Here is a 20,414-nt window from a genome sequence, read left to right on the forward strand (position 1 = left end):
GGCATGGATAGGATAAATAGACAAAGTCTTTTCCCTGGGGTCGGGGAGTCCAGAACTAGTGGGCATAGGTTTAGGGTGAGAGGGGAAAGATATAAAAGAGACCTAACGGCCAACCTTTTCACACAGAGGGTGGTACGTGTATGGAACGAGCTGCCAGAGGAAGTGGTGGAGGCTGGTACAATTGCAACATTTAAAAGGCATTTGGATTGGTATATGAATAGGAAGGGTTTGGAGGGTTATGGGCCGGGTCCTGGCAGGTGGCACTAGACTGGGTTGGGATATCTGGTCGCATGGACGGGTTGGACCGAATATTTCCATGCTGTACATCTCTAGGACTCTAGGACTCTATGACTCTGTGATGGGAACCTGGATGGCTCTATATCTTTATCTGGTTTCAACACAGTGTCAGTTTCCCTCAATTTAAAAGGTGAGACTCAAAAAAAAACAAACTTTAGGATTTGTGCATCATTCAACAAATAATTTCTTCACCCAGTTGCCCCCACACACTCCCTCATTGCACCCAAAACCACAAATTCTGGAATATATAACAAGTGATAAGTCAGCATGAATTGTAGATTTTTCACTCAGGGAGATAGTAGCATAATAGCAATTGGTAATTAAGAGGGCCAAGATAACCCTCTGTGAAACATGGGTTCAATTCCTACCATGGCAGCCAGTAGCAAAACTTCCAATACTTATTTAAAAAGAGATCTGGAATTTAAAGCCAGTTTAATTAATGTTAACCATGAAACTACCATCAATTAGTAAGCAAGCTGGTTCACTGATGTGTTTTAGAGAAGCAGGCAGTGTTGTCATGACAATATCACTGGACTGGTCATTCAGGGACCACAGATAATGCTCTGGGGACAGGGGCTCAAATACCACCACAGTGTAAAGTGAAATTAAAACCTGATACAAAAATAAATTTGAACTAAAAGCTAATCTAATGGTGACTATACTTTGTTGATTATTGTAATTTTTTTTTAACAAAGCCACAAGGGAAGGAAGTCCATCATCCTTACCCAATCTGAACTACACATGACTCCAGACCCACAACAATGTGGTTGACTCACAGCTGCCCTCTGAATTATGCCACTCAAGGGCAGTTAGGGATGGGCAACAAATTCCGGCTCAGCAAAGCGCACATCTCATGAACGAGTAACAGAAATATAAAAACTACCATTCTTACCTGGCCTAACCTACAGCCTTCAGATCCGTAACAATGGAGCTGCCTCTGAAACAGCCCTTAAGCCATTCAATTCAAGGGTAATCAGGAAATGAATAACAATAGATGGCCTTGCCAGTGACACCCATATCCCATGTAAGAATTAAAACAGAGCTTCTGAGATTAAGTTACTGAAGATGGCTGTGTTGAGTAAACTTTATATCTGACCCAAGTCACTGCTGGTAACTTAATGCCTTGTCAAATTAGCTTGTTGGAAACATGACAGCAAGAGAACATCCTTAAAAGGTAACTTGGATGTGTTTCAGCAAAGGTCAATTTTATATTTTTCTAATTTTTGAAGGCAAAATCTCTCCACTGACAGCTATTCAGAAGCGTCCTATTCAAATGTATCTCCAACAAAAGCAACAATAAGTAATTAGATGTACATCTGTTTTGTTTTTACAAATTCTCAATGAGGTGGTATTTGTTAATAGGTTTTGTACTGAAGTTAGTATTTCATACAGCATTGATCTGGTTACTTCCAGGAACATGAACTCAACCAGAGAAGCTTTTAATTACAGTTAGTGCAAATTGCTGTAAGGAGAATGGTTCCAGACTCACCATCACAACATTCATTTAAAAAGAGGACAGATCCACTCTATTGATCTGCCAGTTGTCAGCACATTAGAGTTGATAGCTTCTTCTAGTTATTGACTGATGATCTATGATGCCTTTTCTGTGAACTCATTCGCATGCTTGGTCAGCACTCAAACCAATCCAATTCTTCTTTTCTAAAATTGCCCTTCTTTTTTCCCCTACTCATTACTTAAAAATAGTCATTGCAGAATTAAAATGATCTCTTTATAATGATGTCACATAACAGCCCAACCTATTCGATTGCATTTCAGAAGGGGTTGACCAAGAACTATTCATTGCCCTCATCTCTCTGAAACTGGCTGCAATGTAACGATTCAGACGTGCCTCAATTAGCGTGAAAACTCTGAAATTGCATTCTGCATTAGGTTCCCTTGCCTCAGAAAAAGCCATAGGGAAATCAGCAAGTATTCCAACTTCCCCATACAATGTTATATCTTGTTCAAGCATTATAACTCATGTTTTAATGTTGACGTGAGTAAGAGAACTTAATGAACACAACCACTTGACCTGAAAAAATAGCCTGGGTAATTGCAGAGAATTTTAAAATCCAATAATTTGTCATTTCCAAATATAATAATTTAAAATAATATTTCCTATAACTTTGTTCCACATCAGGCTTTCTACTGAGCCCTTGGAGCCCTTTTTGATATTTTGAACTTTGACTTATGGAAAAATGTGGGGTCAAACTATTCACAAAAGGAAGAAATAAGAAAACTTAATTTAAAAAAATGCAAATTCTGAAATTGGGCAGATATTTTACATGATAAGATCCTTATTCTCCAAATGTTTTCTGTATTTAATGTGGTTTAAGCTTCAGCAATGAATTAAGATAATGTGTGTAAATACTTGGTGCTTGTCTAAGTAGGATAAAGAAAGATAATAGAAATAAGACTTGGAATGAATTAATACTAAACTGAAGTTTTATCTGCATGATTTAGCATACTTAGTTGCCTGTATAAACTTGGATAATACAGAAATTCAAATTACAGAGTGCATTTTAACACACATAGCTTTTAACAAACTGTACTTTGGAAAACATGTCCTCATTGAAAAGTAACAGATTGAAACATGTGTTTTGAAATCTTGAATTTAAAACAGTACCTTAGCTTCTGAAGTGGGCTCAAGAAAGCACAAACGACTGCCAAATCCTTCCGCTGAAAGGCAAAATTTACGTTGTTCCTTTTGAATGGTTGCAGTAGACTGAAGTACAACTTCATCATCCTATGAAAAGGAAACAGAGCCTGGTAAGAACAGCTCTTAATTTAGCTAACATTTTGATTGACAAGTGTTTGAACTACACGCAAGAAATCATTTGCAACGTAGCCCTCAATAACTTTCTGAACAGCCATATAAGATGCCCTCAAATAAACCTTTTTATTGGTTTTGCATCATATGTAACCAAAATAATGAGGCTGGAAAATGATACAAAGTAAGCGATATTCCAATATAGGTTTTTTAGGATACTATCCTACATATTTGAGCATTACGAGTCCAAGCTGATTGCTCTACAGTTCAGGTATAGAATTTCATTTCAGTAATTAAACTAAATATAATGCATCATTAATGCCATTCGGTTTTTTTTTCTATGAAAATCAATTGCAACTCTAATCTTCAACACCCTCAGTTGTTCTCAAGGGATCTCCTCATTTCCTCCTACAGTCATCATCTGAACCATTGCTGAAAGGGAGACTGATTGGGCAATAATCAGTCAGTCAAAATTACTCCTTAGGTTTTTATACCTGAGTGTTTGAATGGTTCACTAAAGCAAATAACTTTTTTTCTTTTTTTGAGGACTGGCTTCTTTTAAAAAATACGAATTTCAAAAGGATAATAACTGGTGAGATTGTTGCGTATTTGCCATATCATTTTGCGCTATATTTATCATCTGCAACATAATCTGATGACCGAACAAAGAACTTTCCCAAAACTTCTCCGTTTATCTTCTTTACGCCATTTAATATTTTGTATGTCTAAATAATTTACTTTCAGACTCAATAACTTCAAGTTTTGCAATAGCTCCCCTTGCACTTGGCACTATTTTTGTTCACCTTTGTGTAATATTTTGGGCTGCACTTTTAATTGTGAAAACCAAGTCAATGATAATTACAGATTGACTTTTGAGAGAGTCAATATAAAAGATTACTGGTCATTATTAGTTACAAAGACCCCTTCCAATATAAATATGTTTTCATAAGCATTAAAGTTTATCAGAAAGTAAAACAGAAATAATACTTAATAAAAGCAGTAATTTTTCAGTTCAGGACACCAGTTCAAGACACTGATTGACTAAGCACAGGTCTCTTGTTCTGTTCTGCAAGCTGAACTTCTCCTGTATTCAGTCTTCCTATCTTGTGCACTGAACCACTTAAACTTCAGGCCTATTAGTTCTTATTAGTCATTACATCCCAATGTTTAATTGGTCTTAGTAGTGCACGAACAGTGCATGAAAAATCCACAGTTAATTTTAGAATGGCTAATAATATTTGCCCTATTAGTGATTGATTTCTTTAAAAAAATGGTCATCTTAGAGGAATCACTTCCTACTGTCCTGTGATTCTTTTGACAGGCCAATCATTTTGTAAGATCATGCCTTTTGTTAACAGCTGGCTTCTCTTAGCTTACCAACTCCACAGATCTTTACCAAGATTAGGTGGCACCAGTGAAGCCATTCGTGTGTCTGTCTGGAAGTGTGTAGCCTCATCTTCCAGTAATTTAATGTTGTTCCAACTGATACATTTTAAAAAGGTCAGAATAGCTAAACGACTCACTACAGAACCTAATTCCAAAGTAATATGCAGTGTGTACACCAGTAAGCTGTTAAATTCTTTAAATTACAAAGCCGAACCAATTCAAAACATAGCTGTGTCTTTGAGTAAATACAATGACTTCATACTGTGGTGATGAATACTCCAAATGTTAGGGTGTAACTAAGAATAATTTGTGCAGCCCTATGCTCCAGTTTTCTATAACAACTGCAAATTCTGAGTTGACATCTAGCTTGTTAAACAAGCAATTTAACCATATTTGAACAGAAAGAACAAAAACATTTCATTGCAACTGAAATCTTATTTTAAGTGACTGAACAGCAACATTGTTTTAATTTATGCAATAAACAAGACATTGATGTATTTTTGTATTTTTTTATAAATAAAGCTTGTGAAACCCATGGATTTGTTTTTGTTACAGAAACTTTTCACAGCACTGCATCTCTATATCAGCCCAAGAGGCATTTTTAAAAAAAATTAACACAACAAAATAGGGAATACTTGGACTAATGATGCAGTAAAGGGTTTCACCTATTGAAATGTTTTATTACAGTTGGGTCCTGAAATTTTGAATAGGTACCTAGACCTTTATTGATATTAGAAAACTCTTTTATATGCAAAAAATGATAAAAGTGTGGAATTGTTTCCACATCAGACAATTGATACTCAGACCCAAGGATCAAGAAGTAGTCTAAACATGGTAGCTGTCCTGCCTGATCTACACCAGCTCTTTTTACATCATATGGCTTTATGTTTAATCGTGCCATATTCCCTCTTAAAACTCTGACTGAAATTCAATATCTCATGCAATGAAACCCTGACTGTGTAGTGAGTTTAACTCAATATTTTTCAAAGTGTAAAATTCTCACAAACTCCTTACAATCGTCAAGGAGACATCAGTATGCCAAGTAACATCTATCCATCAATAAATTGCCCACTATCTCTCAGTTTGTCAGAACCACTCAACGCTAGACATTGAAATAGTTTTCACTGAGAAATAGTCAGAAAGACTGCTCACCAAAGAAGCAAGAGTAAAGCTACTAATATCAATGCAGCTTTTAACAGAGCTTAGCCCAAAGATCTTGAGAGATTAGGAAGACAGTGGGGGTTAAAAGATAACTTCCCAGTGGCTAAAGTCATAAATAATCCAAAGTATTATTTCTGCAGTTGGTGCCATAAAGATCCAAAAGAATGATCATCCCTAAAGTATTGTTGCAGAAATTCAAGGGAGTATTACCTTTAGCAATGCTATCATTGACAATCCTGCTACCATAATGTCAGGTGTGGATTTATAATTCATACAGCTACAATTGCAAAGTTCACAATCTTCATTTATATCCCCTTCTTTGATAACAAAATTTATGCCAGCCACCACTGGGCCTAGACACTATCTTGTTTTGCCTTGTAAATGTAGGGAACATTTATGCCACTTGAGTGTTAGGCAATGACCACATAATCGCTGTATCAGAGAGCACTCATTAGGAGGAGAAAGTGAGGACTGCAGATGCTGGAGATCAGAGCTGAAAATGTGTTGCTGGAAAAGCGCAGCAGGTCAGGCAGCATCCAAGGAACAGGAGAATTGACGTTTCGGGCATAAGCCCTTCTTCAGGAATGAGGAAAGTGTGTCCAGCAGGCTAAGATAAAAGGTAGGGAGGAGGGACTTGGGGAGGGGCGTTGGAAATGTGATAGGTGGAAGGAGTCAAGGTGAGGGTGATAGGCCGGAGTGGGGTGGGGGCGGAGAGGTCAGGAAGAAGATTGCAGTTTAGGAAGGCGGTGCTGAGTTCGAGGGATTTGACTGAGACAAGGTGGGGGGAGGGGAAATGAGGAAACTGGAGAAATCGGAGTTCATCCCTTGTGGTTGGAGGGTTCCTAGGCGGAAGATGAGACGCTCTTCCTCCAGCCATCGTGTTGCTATGGTCTGGCGATGGAGGAGTCCAAGGACCTGCATGTCCTTGGTGGAGTGAGAGGGGGAGTTGAAGTGTTAAGCCACAGGGTGGTTGGGTTGGTTGGTCCGGGTGTTCCAGAGGTGTTCTCTGAAACGTTCCGCAAGTAGGCGGCCTGTCTCCCGAATATAGAGGAGCCACATCGGGTGCACTCATTAGGGGCTATTTTGCCCATTATGCTCACATCATTTCACTACTCTTCCCTCTTAACTCTATGAGTACCAAACACTTGCAACTGATAGTTGGGATAGTTTGCCACACATCCTCTTTCAATGTTGAGTCTAAAAGCTTGTTTAATAATCAATGACAGAGGAACCATTACTGATGAGTCTTAACAAAAACATGCACTTGACTTGCTAGTGTGACATTTTATACATGATAGCAATAGGTATACTTCACTTTAAGTTACACAACACCAGGTTACAGCCCAATGAAGTTTTTTTGAAATCACAAGCTTTCGGAACGTAGCCCCTTCATCACGTGTAGTTTACCCCAGTCCAACCCCGCACCTCCAAATCATCACTTTAAGTAATTAGATATGATTACAACTATAAAAAGGAACCAGGTCTGCCATAGCTGTCTCCATCAAGACATCATGCAATACTGTTTTTCTATCCAAAGAATGTATGCTGCCAACAGATTGGTGGAGCTAATGCACCTTCAATCTTAACTCTTTCACCTCTATTATGCTATATAACAGCACTGTATTATTTTTCTTTTTCAAGCATATACATGACCGAACTGGATTTCCACCATCATGTCAGACATTACATTCCAGGTAAATCAAAACTCCCCTCTGATTCTTCTGCTGATTCTCTTACCATCTCTAACAAAGGAAGCCACTCATCAACATTCTAGAGATCACCACTAACCCAAAGTTACAATGGATCAGCCATACCAATCTAGAGACAAAAAATAAAAATCTCAACATTACATAATTAGTGCATCTGACCTCTCAAAACCTCTCCGATAATAAGTTAGTCAAGTAATGGAATGCTCACAACTTGCCTGAATTGATTCAGCCATTACACGTTCGTTCAGGATAGAGCATTCTATTAGATTCAGTGCATACCATGAAGCTGAATTTCCTCCCACTTCTATCAGTGCACTATAGTAGCAGTATATAATGCAGCAGTATATTACTACAGCAATTCACCAAATATTTGCTTCAACTATACTTTCCAGCTGGACTTCATCTACCTCATAGAAGGACAAAATTAGCAAGATCATAGAAATACTATTAACTTCAATTTTTCCTTTGGTGTGCTATTTGGATAAATATTACTTTATTTTGTCACTGGATTAAAATCCTGGAATTCCATTGCAAACATCCTCTTGCTGCAAGGGTCAGAGCAATGTCAGCTTCACAGAGCAAGGGCAACAAAACCAGCTTTGCTAGTGTCACAGTCAAAAAACAAAAATAAAAACTTGCAGCCCTTACAGTAGTGGCAAATTGGGAAACTGAACTTGTGGAATCAAACAACTCCTAGCACCTGACTAGTACGCAGCAGTTCCATTACATATTAAGGGAACAGGTATCCTTCCCTTACACGTGAGTCCACACTATGTAAGCTCTCACAACTCTGTTCAAATTAAGTTACTTTAATTTAATAACAGGCATCACAGATAATCACAGCTTTTACCCACATACCGATAACAAATAAAACTTGACATGTAATGTTAATTACATCTTAAACATATCACACTGAATTCTAAAGGGATATAAATTCCCAGAAAAGGGAGAAACCTGAACAAGAGACATACAAAAAAGATTGCCAAACCTATTGCTTTCTTTCAGAAGCACTCCTAGTCCATTTGGTGTGATCAAAGTATCACCTTGGATATCACTGCAGTTACAAGAAATAGGATGGACATCGTGCTCAGAAATTAGGGACACTCTCATTGAAATATATACAATTTTTATACAGTTTGACAGGGGAGATGCAGAGAGGTTGTTTTCCTAGGTTGGAGAATTGACCATTAGGAAAATAGTCTCAGAATTCATGATTAACTATTTAATATGGAGATGTGCAAAAATTCTTCAGTTAGAGGCTTAAATTTTTTTTGTTCCTTTTTCATGGGATGTGGGAATTGCTGGTGAGGCCAGCACTTATTGTTTGTTCCCAGTTACTGTCAAGAAGATAGTGAGCTGCTTACTTGAACAGCTACAATTGACTTGATCTTCCAAGTCAGGATACTTAATAGTTTGGAGGCGAACTTGCAGGTGGTGGTGTTCCCCATGTATCTGCAGCCCTTTCCTTCTAGTGATAGTGGTTATGGGTTTAACAAGCACTGTCTCTAAGGAGCCTCAGTAAACATCTACAGTGCAGATTGTAGGTAGTATATACCGCTGTTACTACTGTGTGCCAGTGGTGGATGGCATGAATGCGGTGTCAGTCAACATGGATGTTTTCTCATGGATGGTGTCAAGCTTCTTGAGTGTTGTTGGAGCTGCACGCAATCATGCGTGTGGGGGAATATTCCATCACACTCCTGACTTGTGCCTTGCAGATGGTGACAGGTTTTTCAAAGTCAGGAGGCGAGTTGCTCATTGAAGGTTCCTAGCATCTGGCCTACTCTCGTACCCATTGTATTTAGATGGTGATTCTCATTCAGTTTCTGGTCAAGATGGCTTTGAAATTCTCTGTTCCTGGATCAGTGAACCATCATCTTCAGTATACCCAAGACTGGGATATTTAGGTATTAAGAGAATCAATGAATATGGGAGATCAGGCAGGAAGAAATCAAAGTGAAAGCTCAGCTATGATTTTATTGAATGACAGAGAAGACAGAAGGATCCTTGTGGCCTTCCCTTTATCCTATTTCTCATGGTTTTAACACCAACAAATTGTCTTTTAAACATGGAAAATTATTTCTCTTAAGTCCCACCTGATTGAATTTGTAAACGTTATGTTGAACGAATGAACTTTTACGAAAGCTGAACACTGCAGAAGCTGGAAATCTGAAATAAAAATACAATATGCTGGAAACACTCAACATGTCAGGAAACGTGAGACCACTCTTGGAATACTGCATACAATTTTAGTCCCTTCCTAGAGAAGGAATATAATTCCAATGAAGGCAGTTCAGAGTTGGTTCATTAGATTGATTCCAGAGATGAAAGGTTTGTCTTATGAAGACAGATTCACCAGTTTAGGCCTATACTCTCTGGAGTTCAGAAGAATGAGTGGAGATCTAAGGGATGTGTATAAGATGCTAAAGGGGCTTGACAAAGAAGATGGACACAGGATATTAGAAAGGATGTCCTGCATCTGGATCCCTCTCTCTAGCCGTTTACAGCCGAGGTTTCTCTGCTCCTGTGCACACCTCGCCCTTCCCAACCAGCACCACCAATTCCACCCTCTGTCTTTCTTTGAGCTGACTGCATTCAGAGCTCTCAGATCCAGTCCTTACTTTGTAACCACATCTACTGACAAGGATGGAACTGCTGTTGTCTGCGAACTGGGTTCTATATTATGGAGGCTGAACTCCAGCTCTAATACCTCTTCCTGTCCCCCTAGACCATGATCGACCATGGCTGTGTCCACAGTGCTCCAGCAAAGCTTAGCGCAAGCAGAATGAACAACATCTCATTTTCCACTTGGGGACCCTGCAGTCTTCAGAACTCAATATTAAGTTCAATAGTTTTAGGGCCTGAGCACCTTCTGCCATGTCTTTACCCTAACCCCAAACACCAGGCCTTGTCATCACATAGACTCTTATCACACCTAAGGCATTGTAATTGCCCCAATAGCAGCTATTCAAATTCCCAAGATGACCTTGCCTGTCCAACTGTTTTTCAGTCTCTCTGGGTTCCATCTCCACCTATCGTTTAGTCCTCCCCAATTCTCCACCCCACCTTCAGCACAAATACTACTTTTTCCTAGCAAAGGAAGGATTACTGGACCAGAAACGTAACCCTGCCTTCTTTCCACAGATCTACAATAGTGAGTAGAGTTTTGTTTTAATTTATGTGTTGCTATTGATATCTGTCTCTTGATTAAGCTTTAAAAATATAAAAACATAGTTACACAGCTAGCCTGATGCAGTGTTTTTACAGCAGTAAAGCTTGCTACTTTCATGTCTGTAGATTTTTAAGGTACAGAGATAGCCTTTAGTAGAGTGGTGTGCTCTTCCCATTGGATGTGGGAGATTAGGGAGAGTTTCAATGTTACTGATGATTGTGTCTATAGGAAGTGTGTTTCATCGCGAATCCTATCGGATCGTAGTTTGAGGAGCGGAGTTGGAGCGGCAGTTCGAGGCAATGAGGAATGTACAGGAACTACAGGGTGTGATGGACGGCAGCTGCAGGGAGTGAGATAAAGCGAAGATACAGTCAGGTAGATGGATGACCACCAGGAAAAGGTAGGAGAGAGAGATAGGTAGTGCAGGAGTCTCCTGTGGCTGGCCCCATCTCAAACAAGTATGCTATTTTGGAAAATGTAGGGGGTGATGGACTCTCAGGGGAATGCAGCGCTGACAGCCAGGTTTCTGGTACTGAGACTGGCTCTACATTAGGTACACAATCAATTATGGTAAGGGACTCTCTAGTCAGAGGCACAGACAAACGTTTCTGCAGCTGACAGTGAGACGTCAGATTGGTGTGTTACCTTCCTGGAACCAGGATCAAAGATATATCAGAGAGAGTGCAGAATATTGTCAAAGGGGAGAGGGACCATTGGCACTAACGACATAGGAGGAGAAAAGGATGTGATTCTGAGAAGAGAATATAGAAAGTTAGGCAAGAATTTTAAAAGGAAGTCCTCGAGGGTAGTAATATCTGGATTACTCCCATTGCCATAAGGGAGTGAGGGTAGGAATAGGAGGATAGAACAGATGAATTCATGGCTGAGGAGCTGGTGCAGGGGAGTAGGTTTCACAGTTTTGGATCACTGGAATTTCTTTTGGGGTAGATGAGACCTGTATAAGAAGGAAGGATTGCATCTGCACCAGAAGGGGACTAATATACTGTGGGGAGATTTGCAAGAGCTGCTTGGAAGGATTTAAATTAGTAAGGTGTTGGGGGGTAGGACCCAGGGAGATAATCAGGAAAGAGATCAGTCTCAGATGGGAAAAGAAGCAAGTCAAACAGGCAGGGCAGACAGGAACAAAGTAGAGAAGGCAATAGGACTGATAAATTAAAGAGCAATTATTTCAAAACAAGAGGCCGAACAGGTAAGGCTGATTAAGATTAGATTAGATTACATTACAGTGTGGAAATAGGCCCTTCGGCCCAACAAGTCCACACCGACCCGCCGAAGCGTAACCCACCCATACCCCTACATTTACCCCTTCACCTAACACTACGGGCAATTTAGCATGGCCAATTCACCTGACCTGCCACATCTTTGGACTGTGGGAGGAAACCGGACCACCTGGAGGAAACCCACGCAGACACGGGGAGAACTTGCAAACTCTACACAGTCAGTCGCCTGAGGCGGGAATTGAACCCGGGTCTCTGGCGCTGTGAGGCAGCAGTGCTAACCACTGTGCCACCATGCCGCCCAGGTCATGGTTAGGAACATGGGGCTGGGATATCATAGCAATACAGAGACATGGCTCAGGGATGGACAGGACTGGCAGCTTAATGTTAAAGGATATACATGCTATAGGAAGGATAGAAAGGGGGGAAAGAGAGGAGGTGGAATGGCATTTTTGATTAAGGATAACATTACAGCTGTATTTAGGAAGGACATCCCTGGAAATACATCCAGGGAAGTCATTTGGGTGGAAATGAGAAATACGAAAGGAATGATCACCTTACTGGCATTGTACTACCACTCAATTGAGAGTCCCCAGCAGTTAGCAGGAAATTGAGAAAAACATTTCTAGGGAGACCTCAGTTATCTGTAAGAATAATAGTGTGATTATGGAAGGGGATTTTAACTTTCCAAACATACACTTGGGGACTTCCATAGTTTTAAGGGCTTGGATGGAGAGGAATTTGTTAAGTGTGTACAAGAAAAATTTCTGATTAAGTATGTGGATCTACCTATTGGGAAGGTCCCAAACTTGACCTACTCTTGGGGACAGTGACCATAATTCTATTAATTTTAAAATAGTGATGGAAAAGAATAGATCGAATCTAAAAGCTAAAGTTCTAAATTGGAGGAAGGCCAATTTTCAAGGTATTAGGCAAGAACTTTCAAAAATTGATTGAGGGCAGATTTTCACAGATAAAGGGATGGCTGAAAAATGGGATGCCTTCAAAAATGACATGAGAGTCCAGAGACAGTATGTTCCTGTTAGGGTGAAAGGAAAGGCTGGTAGGTGTAGGGAATGCTGAATGATGAAGAGAAATTAAGGTATAGACAGCAGAGATCGAGTGAATCGCCAGAAGAGTATAAAGGCAATAGGAGTATACTTGAGAATGAAATTAGGACAGCAAAAAGGGGAGATGAAATAGTTTTGGCAAATACTGTTAAGGGGCCCTAGAATCCAAAGGGATTCTATAAATATATTAAGGACAAAAGGGTAACTAGGGAGAGAATAGGGCCCCTCAAAGATCAGCAAGCCAACCTATGTATGGAACTGCAGGAGATGGGGGAGATACAAAATGAGTATTTTCCATCAGTGTTTACTGTAGAGAAGGACATGGAAGATAGAGAACGTGGGGAAATAAATAGCGACATCTTGACAAACGTCCATATTACAAAGAAGGAAGTGCTGAATATCTTAAAACACAAAAAGGTGGATAAATCCCCAGGACCTGATCAGGTGCACCCTAGAACTCTGTGGGAAGCTAGGGAAGTAATTGCTATGGACTTTGCGGAGATATTTATATCATCAACAGTCACAGGTGAGGTGCCAGAAGACTGGAGATTGGCTAACCTGGTGCCACTATTTAAGAAGGATGGTAAGGAAAAGCCAGAGTACTATAGACCGGTGAGCCTGACATCAGTGGTGGGCAAGTTTTTGGAGGGAATCCTGAGAGACAGGGTTTTCATGTATTTGGACAGGCAAGGACTGATTAGGAATAGTCAGCATGGCTTTGTGCGTAGGAAATTATGTCTCACTAACTTGATTGAGTTTTTTGGAGAAGTAACAAAGAGGATTGATAAGGGCAGAGCGGTGGATGTGATCTATATGGACTTCAGTAAGGCTTTCGACAAGGTTCTTCATGATAGACTGGTTAGCAAGGTTAGATCTAGTGGAATACAGAAAAACTAGGCATTTAGATACAGAAGTACCTCAAAGGTAGATGGCAGAGGGTAGTGGTGAAGGCTTGCTTTTCAGACTGGAGACCTGTGATTAGTTGTGTGCCAAAAGAATCGGTGCTGGGTTCACTGCTTTTTGTCATTTATATAAATGGTTTGGATTTGAACATAGGAGGTATAGTTAGTAAGTTAGCAGATGACATCAAAATTGGGGCTGTAGCGGAGAGCGAGGAAGTTACCTCAGATTACAACGGGATTTTGATCAGATGGGCCAATGGGCTAAGCAGTGGCAGATGGAGTTTAATTTAGATAAATGCTAGGTGCTGCATTTTGGAAAGGCAAATCAGGAAAGGACTTAAACACTTAATGGTAAGTCCTGGCGAGTGTGGCTGAACAATGAGACCTTGGAGGACAAATTCATGGTTATCTGAAAGTGAAATAGGAGGTACATAGGTTAGTGAAGAAGGTGTTTAGTGTGCTTACCTTTATTGGTCAGTGCAATAGGTAAAGGAGTTTGAAAGTCATGTCCCTGCTGTACAGGACATTTGGAGTATTACTTACAGTCCTGGTCCCTCCTACAGGAAGAATGTTGTGAAATTTGAAAGGATTCAGAAAAGATTTACAAGGATGTTGCCAGGATGGGAGGGTTTGAGCTACAGGAAGAGGCTGAATATGCTGGGGCTGTTTCCCTGGAGCATCGGAAGCTGAAGGGTGACCTGATAGAGGTTTATAAAATCACGAGGTACGTGGATAGGATAAATAGACAAGGTCTTTTCCCTGGGTTGGGGGAGTCCAGAACTAGAGGGCATAGATCTAAGGTGAGAGGGAAAAGACATATAAGGGAGCTAAAGGTCAACATTTTCACCCAGAGGGTGGTGCATGTATGGAATGAGCTGCCAGAGGAAGTGGTGGAGGCTAGTACAATTACAACATTTAAAAGGCATCAGATTGAGTATATGAATAGGAAGGGTTTAGAGAGATACCGGTCGATGCTGGCAAATGGAACTAGATTTACATAGGATAGGTTGTCAGCATGGATGAGTTGGACGGAAGGGTCTATTGTTATGTTGCAAACCTCTATGCTCTCAGACCTTCTGATCTTCTCCAGCAATTTCCATTTTTGTTAGAGAGGATGTTTCCTCATGTGGGGCCCTCTAGAATGAGAGATGATAGCTTTAGAATGACGGGCAGCAGATTTAAAACAGCGATGAAGAGAAATTATTTCTCTCAAAGGGTCATGAGTCTATGGAATTCATTCCCTCAGTGTAGTGGATTTTAGAACATTGAGTAACTTTAAAGGGGGAGATAAAAATGATTAAGTAGCAATGGGTTCAAGAGTTATAGTGGGGAACGCAGGGATCTAGAATTGAGGCTGAGATGAGATCACTGGTGATTGTATTAAGCGGACAGAGCAGACTTGATGAGCTGAATTGTATACTCCTGCTCCTTCTCCTTATGTTGTAACATATATGGAGAGAGAAGCAGAGTGATAATTAAAAGGATATCAAACTGAAATACAAACCGGAAAAAGTTAGAGATGTAACAGGTTGTAAGCGTACAGGTGCAGGGCAAGGGCAGGCTGGGGAAGATGTAACCAATGGGAAGGTCTGTGATGAAGTCAAAGGCAGGAGAGGTTAAAGCACTAAAGGCACGATGGCACAAAGCGAAAGGTAATTGTGGAGCAAGAAACAACAATATGGGTGTCAAGGTGGTGTCAAGTTTGATAGCTGAGTCAATAGCAGTCCAAAAAAATGACAGTAGTTACAATCTGTTGAACTTAATATTGAGTCTGTAAGGTTGTGATTTCAAACTCAAATTCAAGGATTTCAAATTCCATTGAGTTTCACCAGAACAGTACAGGAGGCAGAGGTCAGAGACAATGGAGAGTTAAACAATATTTCCAATTGCAACTGTCCATTTGTACCAGGGCTATCGGGGATTGTTTAAATATGCAAGTGAAGAAATTTCTCCTCGTCATCATCATCAGCAGTCCCTCAATTCAAGGACAATGTCTATTCAGGGTTGCAATCATCTGCCGTGAGTCTTCATATGACCAGGTTGAATCCCAGCCGACAGATATTTGGACACACAAGGCAAGATACCCTACAAGATACTGAGATCCAGAATGCAGGAGTTGCTACCTTTACTTATGTACTCTGTTGCCGCACAAGTAATTACGGCTCAAAGTGTGATGCAGCTTGTTAGACAATTTGCAACACTTTGAATGATTAATAGCAAGCTCCTCTCTGTTACTAATGTACCTCAAGGGGAGTTTTGGAGAGTCCTTGAGGAGCTCTCTTTGATTTCCCTTAGAAAGTTGGCCAGCTGAGAGCTGAGAAATCAGGAGCTCTGGGCATCAACACGACTTGGCCATTTGGAAACAGTGTCCAGTTCTCTGTAACTGATTTTGCAGGAGCTTTGCTTGAAGAGCTGGTTTCAAAGATACTATCATTTGAACAATGGTCCTTCCATTGAATCTAAAACATGTGCCTGTGGCATGTGAATGGAATTTCTCTACTGTGCTCTGTTTTGCAGATCCAGAGTCAAAGTCTCATGACAGTGCAGGAGTTTGATGATGACAATTGCTCTGTGCATACAACTTCATTGATTTGCAGAAATCTGTTGCTTGTCATCCTACAGTTAATTGGTCAAATCATATTCTGATACTTTGATTCCTTATTCTAGCCAAAGCAGAAAAACCTTTCACCATCTAATCGGTTATGCCATTAAGAATCTTATACATTTCAATGATATCGCTTCTCAATCTTTTAAATTCCTGGGACTATAGGTCATTCTGCTTGATCGCTCCACATACATCAGTCTTCATGCCAGGTATCAATCTACCAAACTTTTATTCTCTCCAAGGCATAAAATAAGGAGACCAAAATTGTATACGGTATTCCTGATGTGTTCTCAGCAAAGTGTTACACAATGTTAAAATAATTCTTTATTTGTGTATTACAACTCTCTTGCAATAAAGGCTAACATGTCATTTGCTTTGCTGTGATTTGTGTAGAATTTCCTTCCGAATCATAACATTCACCATTTATAAAGTATTCTGCTTTTCCATCTCTTTCTGAAGTGGATACTTTTACACTTTCCCACATTATCTTGTCACTTTCTCTCTCAATCACTTAACCAGTCCATCTCCCTTTGTAGTTTTTCTTTGTTATTGTCATGACTTACTTTCTCATTTAACATTGCATCATTATCAAATTTGGTCCCTACATCTAAATCATTGATATAGATTGTGGGCGGCACAGTGGTAAGCACTGCTGCCTCACAGCACCAGAGACCCGGGTTCAATTCCCACCTCAGGTTACTCTCTGCGTGGAGTTTGCACATTCTCCCCATGTCTGCATGTGTTTCCTCTGGGTGCTCCGGTTTCCTCCCACAGTCCAAAAATATGCAGATTAGGTGAATTGGCCATGCTAAATTGCCCGTAGTGTTAGGTGAAGGGGTAAATGTAGGGGAATGGGTCTGGGTGGGTTGGGCTTTGGCGGGTCGGTGTGGACTTGTTGGGCCGAAGGGCCTGTTTCCACACTGTAAGTAATCTAAAAAAAATCTAAATTGAAGGCCTTTGTACTGATTGTTGAATCATTTAATTGGTTATTTACTGCTATCATGAAAATGACATACTAATTACTCTGCTTTCCACCATTTTTGAAGCAATCCTTAATCCATGCTAATATAACTCAAACCCACAAGTTCTAATTCTATTACAATATTGTGGACTGCATATCATCGAATGCATAACAGCAATCAAAACATACTTCATCTACTGATGGTCCCGCATCTACCTTACTATTTACACACTTTAAGTAGCTAAGATCATTGTCAAACAACTTTCCTTTTATAAGGTAGTATTGAATCGCTGTAATTATTTACCAATCTTATAATGTTCGCAGTGCTTGCATTTTCTTCAAAGTTAACATTTTCTGATGGCTGAATTCAGTCCCATGTATGAGTACATCAGCTGTAAGGTCACAATCAGGGCAGCTCTATTTCTATCAATTAAATTTGCTTCAAAGCACCTTGGCCAAAATTTCAGCAGGTTACCAACCTCGGAGAAGGAGGCAGCTTCAAATATAGGGTGCATAAGAGATGAATATAAGCTCAAACGCCATCACATAAATAACAGCAAAATATTACAGATGCTAGAACTTTGAAATAAAACAGCAATGTTGGAGAAACTCAGCAGATCTAACAACATCTATGGAGAGAGAAACATAGTCTATGTTTCAAGTCCAATATGACTTCTCTCCAGGACTGACAAAGGGAACATTTCAAAAGTGCGCATTCCTTTGATTTTGATTATGTGTCAGATCCCAAGATATACTTTGTTTGCGTTCTGAACTCAGTCAATTTTCTGTAAACTGATCTTGCAAATAATTGGGGCTTATTTTTTGAAACATGAACACCAGCAATTGAGGAGAGGCTATATTTAGAGCAAGGAGCCTGCATCACCCACATATTAGGCTAGATCTAAACTGCAGGCTGGGAACGGGTTTTTGACAACTTAAGCAGAGTCTGCTTCACTAATTAGTCATAGAACATAAAAAAAAACAACCTATTTTATCCCCTGGAGGTTTGCAAGCATGTAAATATAAATGTAATCGTTTCTAACTGATTTTAAATAGCCACAGTAAACCTTGTAAGATTATATAAATAAATGAGCAATATTCTTTCCCTTTACTGTAAATATTTCTTGCAGTGACAAATGAGTGGGCACTTAGAAACAGATGCAATGAGATGCCAGTGAGTGCTGGTCAGAGAGTCCCATTAACAGTAACCCGAGAGGACTAAAATATTAACTTGTGTCTTTCATCTTCACATGGTTTCAGATTAAGATTTAACTTCAAAATACCTTCGGCACAATTATCTTCAGGAAATATGAAATTAATTTCATTCATGTCTACTTAAGTAATACACATTAATTTTAACTTTGTACACCCCAGTCCAACACCGGCATCTCCAAATCATTAATTAGGAATAGCTTCTTAAAGAAAAATGCAGCATTCATAAAACTGTCAACTAGGCAACGAACCAAAATTTTAGTACATAATGTTTTGTTTGTCTTCTCAGGTGAATCCACTAAGACTTAAACTAGTGTGACTGATTCACCTTCTGTCAATTATTTAGAGCACTAAACAAAATGAATAATTAAATGAATGAAAGGGCTATAACCACAATTTCCTAACTTTATCTAGAACCTACCATCACTTTATCCATTGCCAACTGATAATTAGTGCAATATATGCAGAGCACAAGCAGCGACAAAGAAACAAATCATTTGTTTTACTAAACAGTTAAGGCTAATGACAGAAGTACTTACTGAGTGCATAGGAAGGACTTCATGTAACACAATTCTTAGGTATCTGACACCTCTACAGACAATGTTGATCTTGGGCATTTTACTCATGGTGTTAAAATACAATACGATTTGAGCCTTAGCTCTTTTAGATATTGGCAAATCAACTCAGTGTGCTAAGGATAAAGAAGGCAATTTATGAATTCAAAAGCTGGAAACAAGTTTCCCAGAATCCAAACTTTTTTTAAAAAAGTCTTAATGCAAAATTAGCTTATGATTAACAAGAGAACAGATCAAAAAATGTTACGTACAGCTCACAACTTTGTTCATACCAATTAGGAATAGGAATAGACCATTTGGCCCTTCAAATCTTTACCATCATTCAATAAGATCATGACAGATCTGTTTGCGTTTTCAACTCCACATTCCATTCCGTCTCCAATCATTTTGAATTTCTTGCCCATCAACAAAAGTTCTCCCTGTGTCTGCCCAGGTTTCCTCCGGGTGCTCCGGTGTCCTCCCAGAATCCAAGAGGTGCATGTTAGGTGGATTGGCCATGCTAAATTACCCATAGTAGGTTAGGTGCATTAGTCAGGGGTAAATACAGGGGGAATGGTTGCCCTTTGGAAGGTCAGTGTGGACTTGTTGAGCTGAAGGGCCTGTTTCCACACTGTAGGGATTCTATTCTATGAAAATAATTCATCTACTGCAATGTGACAGATATTTAATGATGCCAGCTCCACTGCCTGCTGAGGCACAGTGTTCCAATACTACAGAATCCAACAAAGAATCCAACACCTCATCTCAGTCCCAGAACACCTACTTTAAAAATTCAGTCTCCTGGTTAGGGAATAATCTACAAGAATCAACATCATTTCCACTTTTACTTTGTCAAGGCCAACGGGATCTTCTAAGCTTTAATTAAAAACACCCTTGTCTCCTCTAAACTGCATAGAGTCATAGTGATGTACAGCACGGAAACAGACCCTTTGATCCAACTCATCCATGCCAACCAGATATCTCAAACCAATCTAGTCCCTTCTGCCAGTACCTGGCCCATATCCCTCCAAACCCTTCCTATTCATATACCGATCCAGATGCCTTTTAAATGTTGCAATTATACTAGCCTCCACCACTTCCTCTGGCAGCTCATTCCATACACGTACCACCCTCTGTGTGAAAAGGTTGCCCCTTAGGTCTCTTTTATATCTTTCCCCTCTCATCCTAAACGTATGCCCTCTAGTTCTGGACTCCCCCAACCCAGGGAAAATACTTTGTCTATTTATCCTATCCATGCCACTCATGAGTTTATAAACCTCTATAACATCACCCCTCAGTCTCCGACGCTCCAGGGAAAACAGATCCAGCCTGTTCAGCCTCTCCCTGTAGCTCAAATCCTCAAACCCTGGCAATATC

The 20,414-nt window shown here is 39.9% G+C and overlaps 1 protein-coding gene across 10 annotated transcripts in view; it reads right to left on the bottom strand.

Moving 5' to 3' along the window:
• Window positions 1-20,414, bottom strand: part of ryr3 (ryanodine receptor 3) — a 347,517-nt gene that overhangs the window by 300,190 nt on the left and 26,913 nt on the right. For all 10 annotated transcript variants that reach the window (XM_043697981.1, XM_043697979.1, XM_043697973.1 and 7 more), the window contains exon 2: window positions 2,924-3,043. In XM_043697981.1, coding sequence (XP_043553916.1) covers window positions 2,924-3,043 — 120 coding nt within the window. The remainder of the gene's footprint in view (window positions 1-2,923; window positions 3,044-20,414) is intronic.

The sequence above is a fragment of the Chiloscyllium plagiosum genome, chromosome 10, assembly GCF_004010195.1.
Source record: "Chiloscyllium plagiosum isolate BGI_BamShark_2017 chromosome 10, ASM401019v2, whole genome shotgun sequence".
NCBI lineage: Eukaryota > Metazoa > Chordata > Chondrichthyes > Orectolobiformes > Hemiscylliidae > Chiloscyllium > Chiloscyllium plagiosum.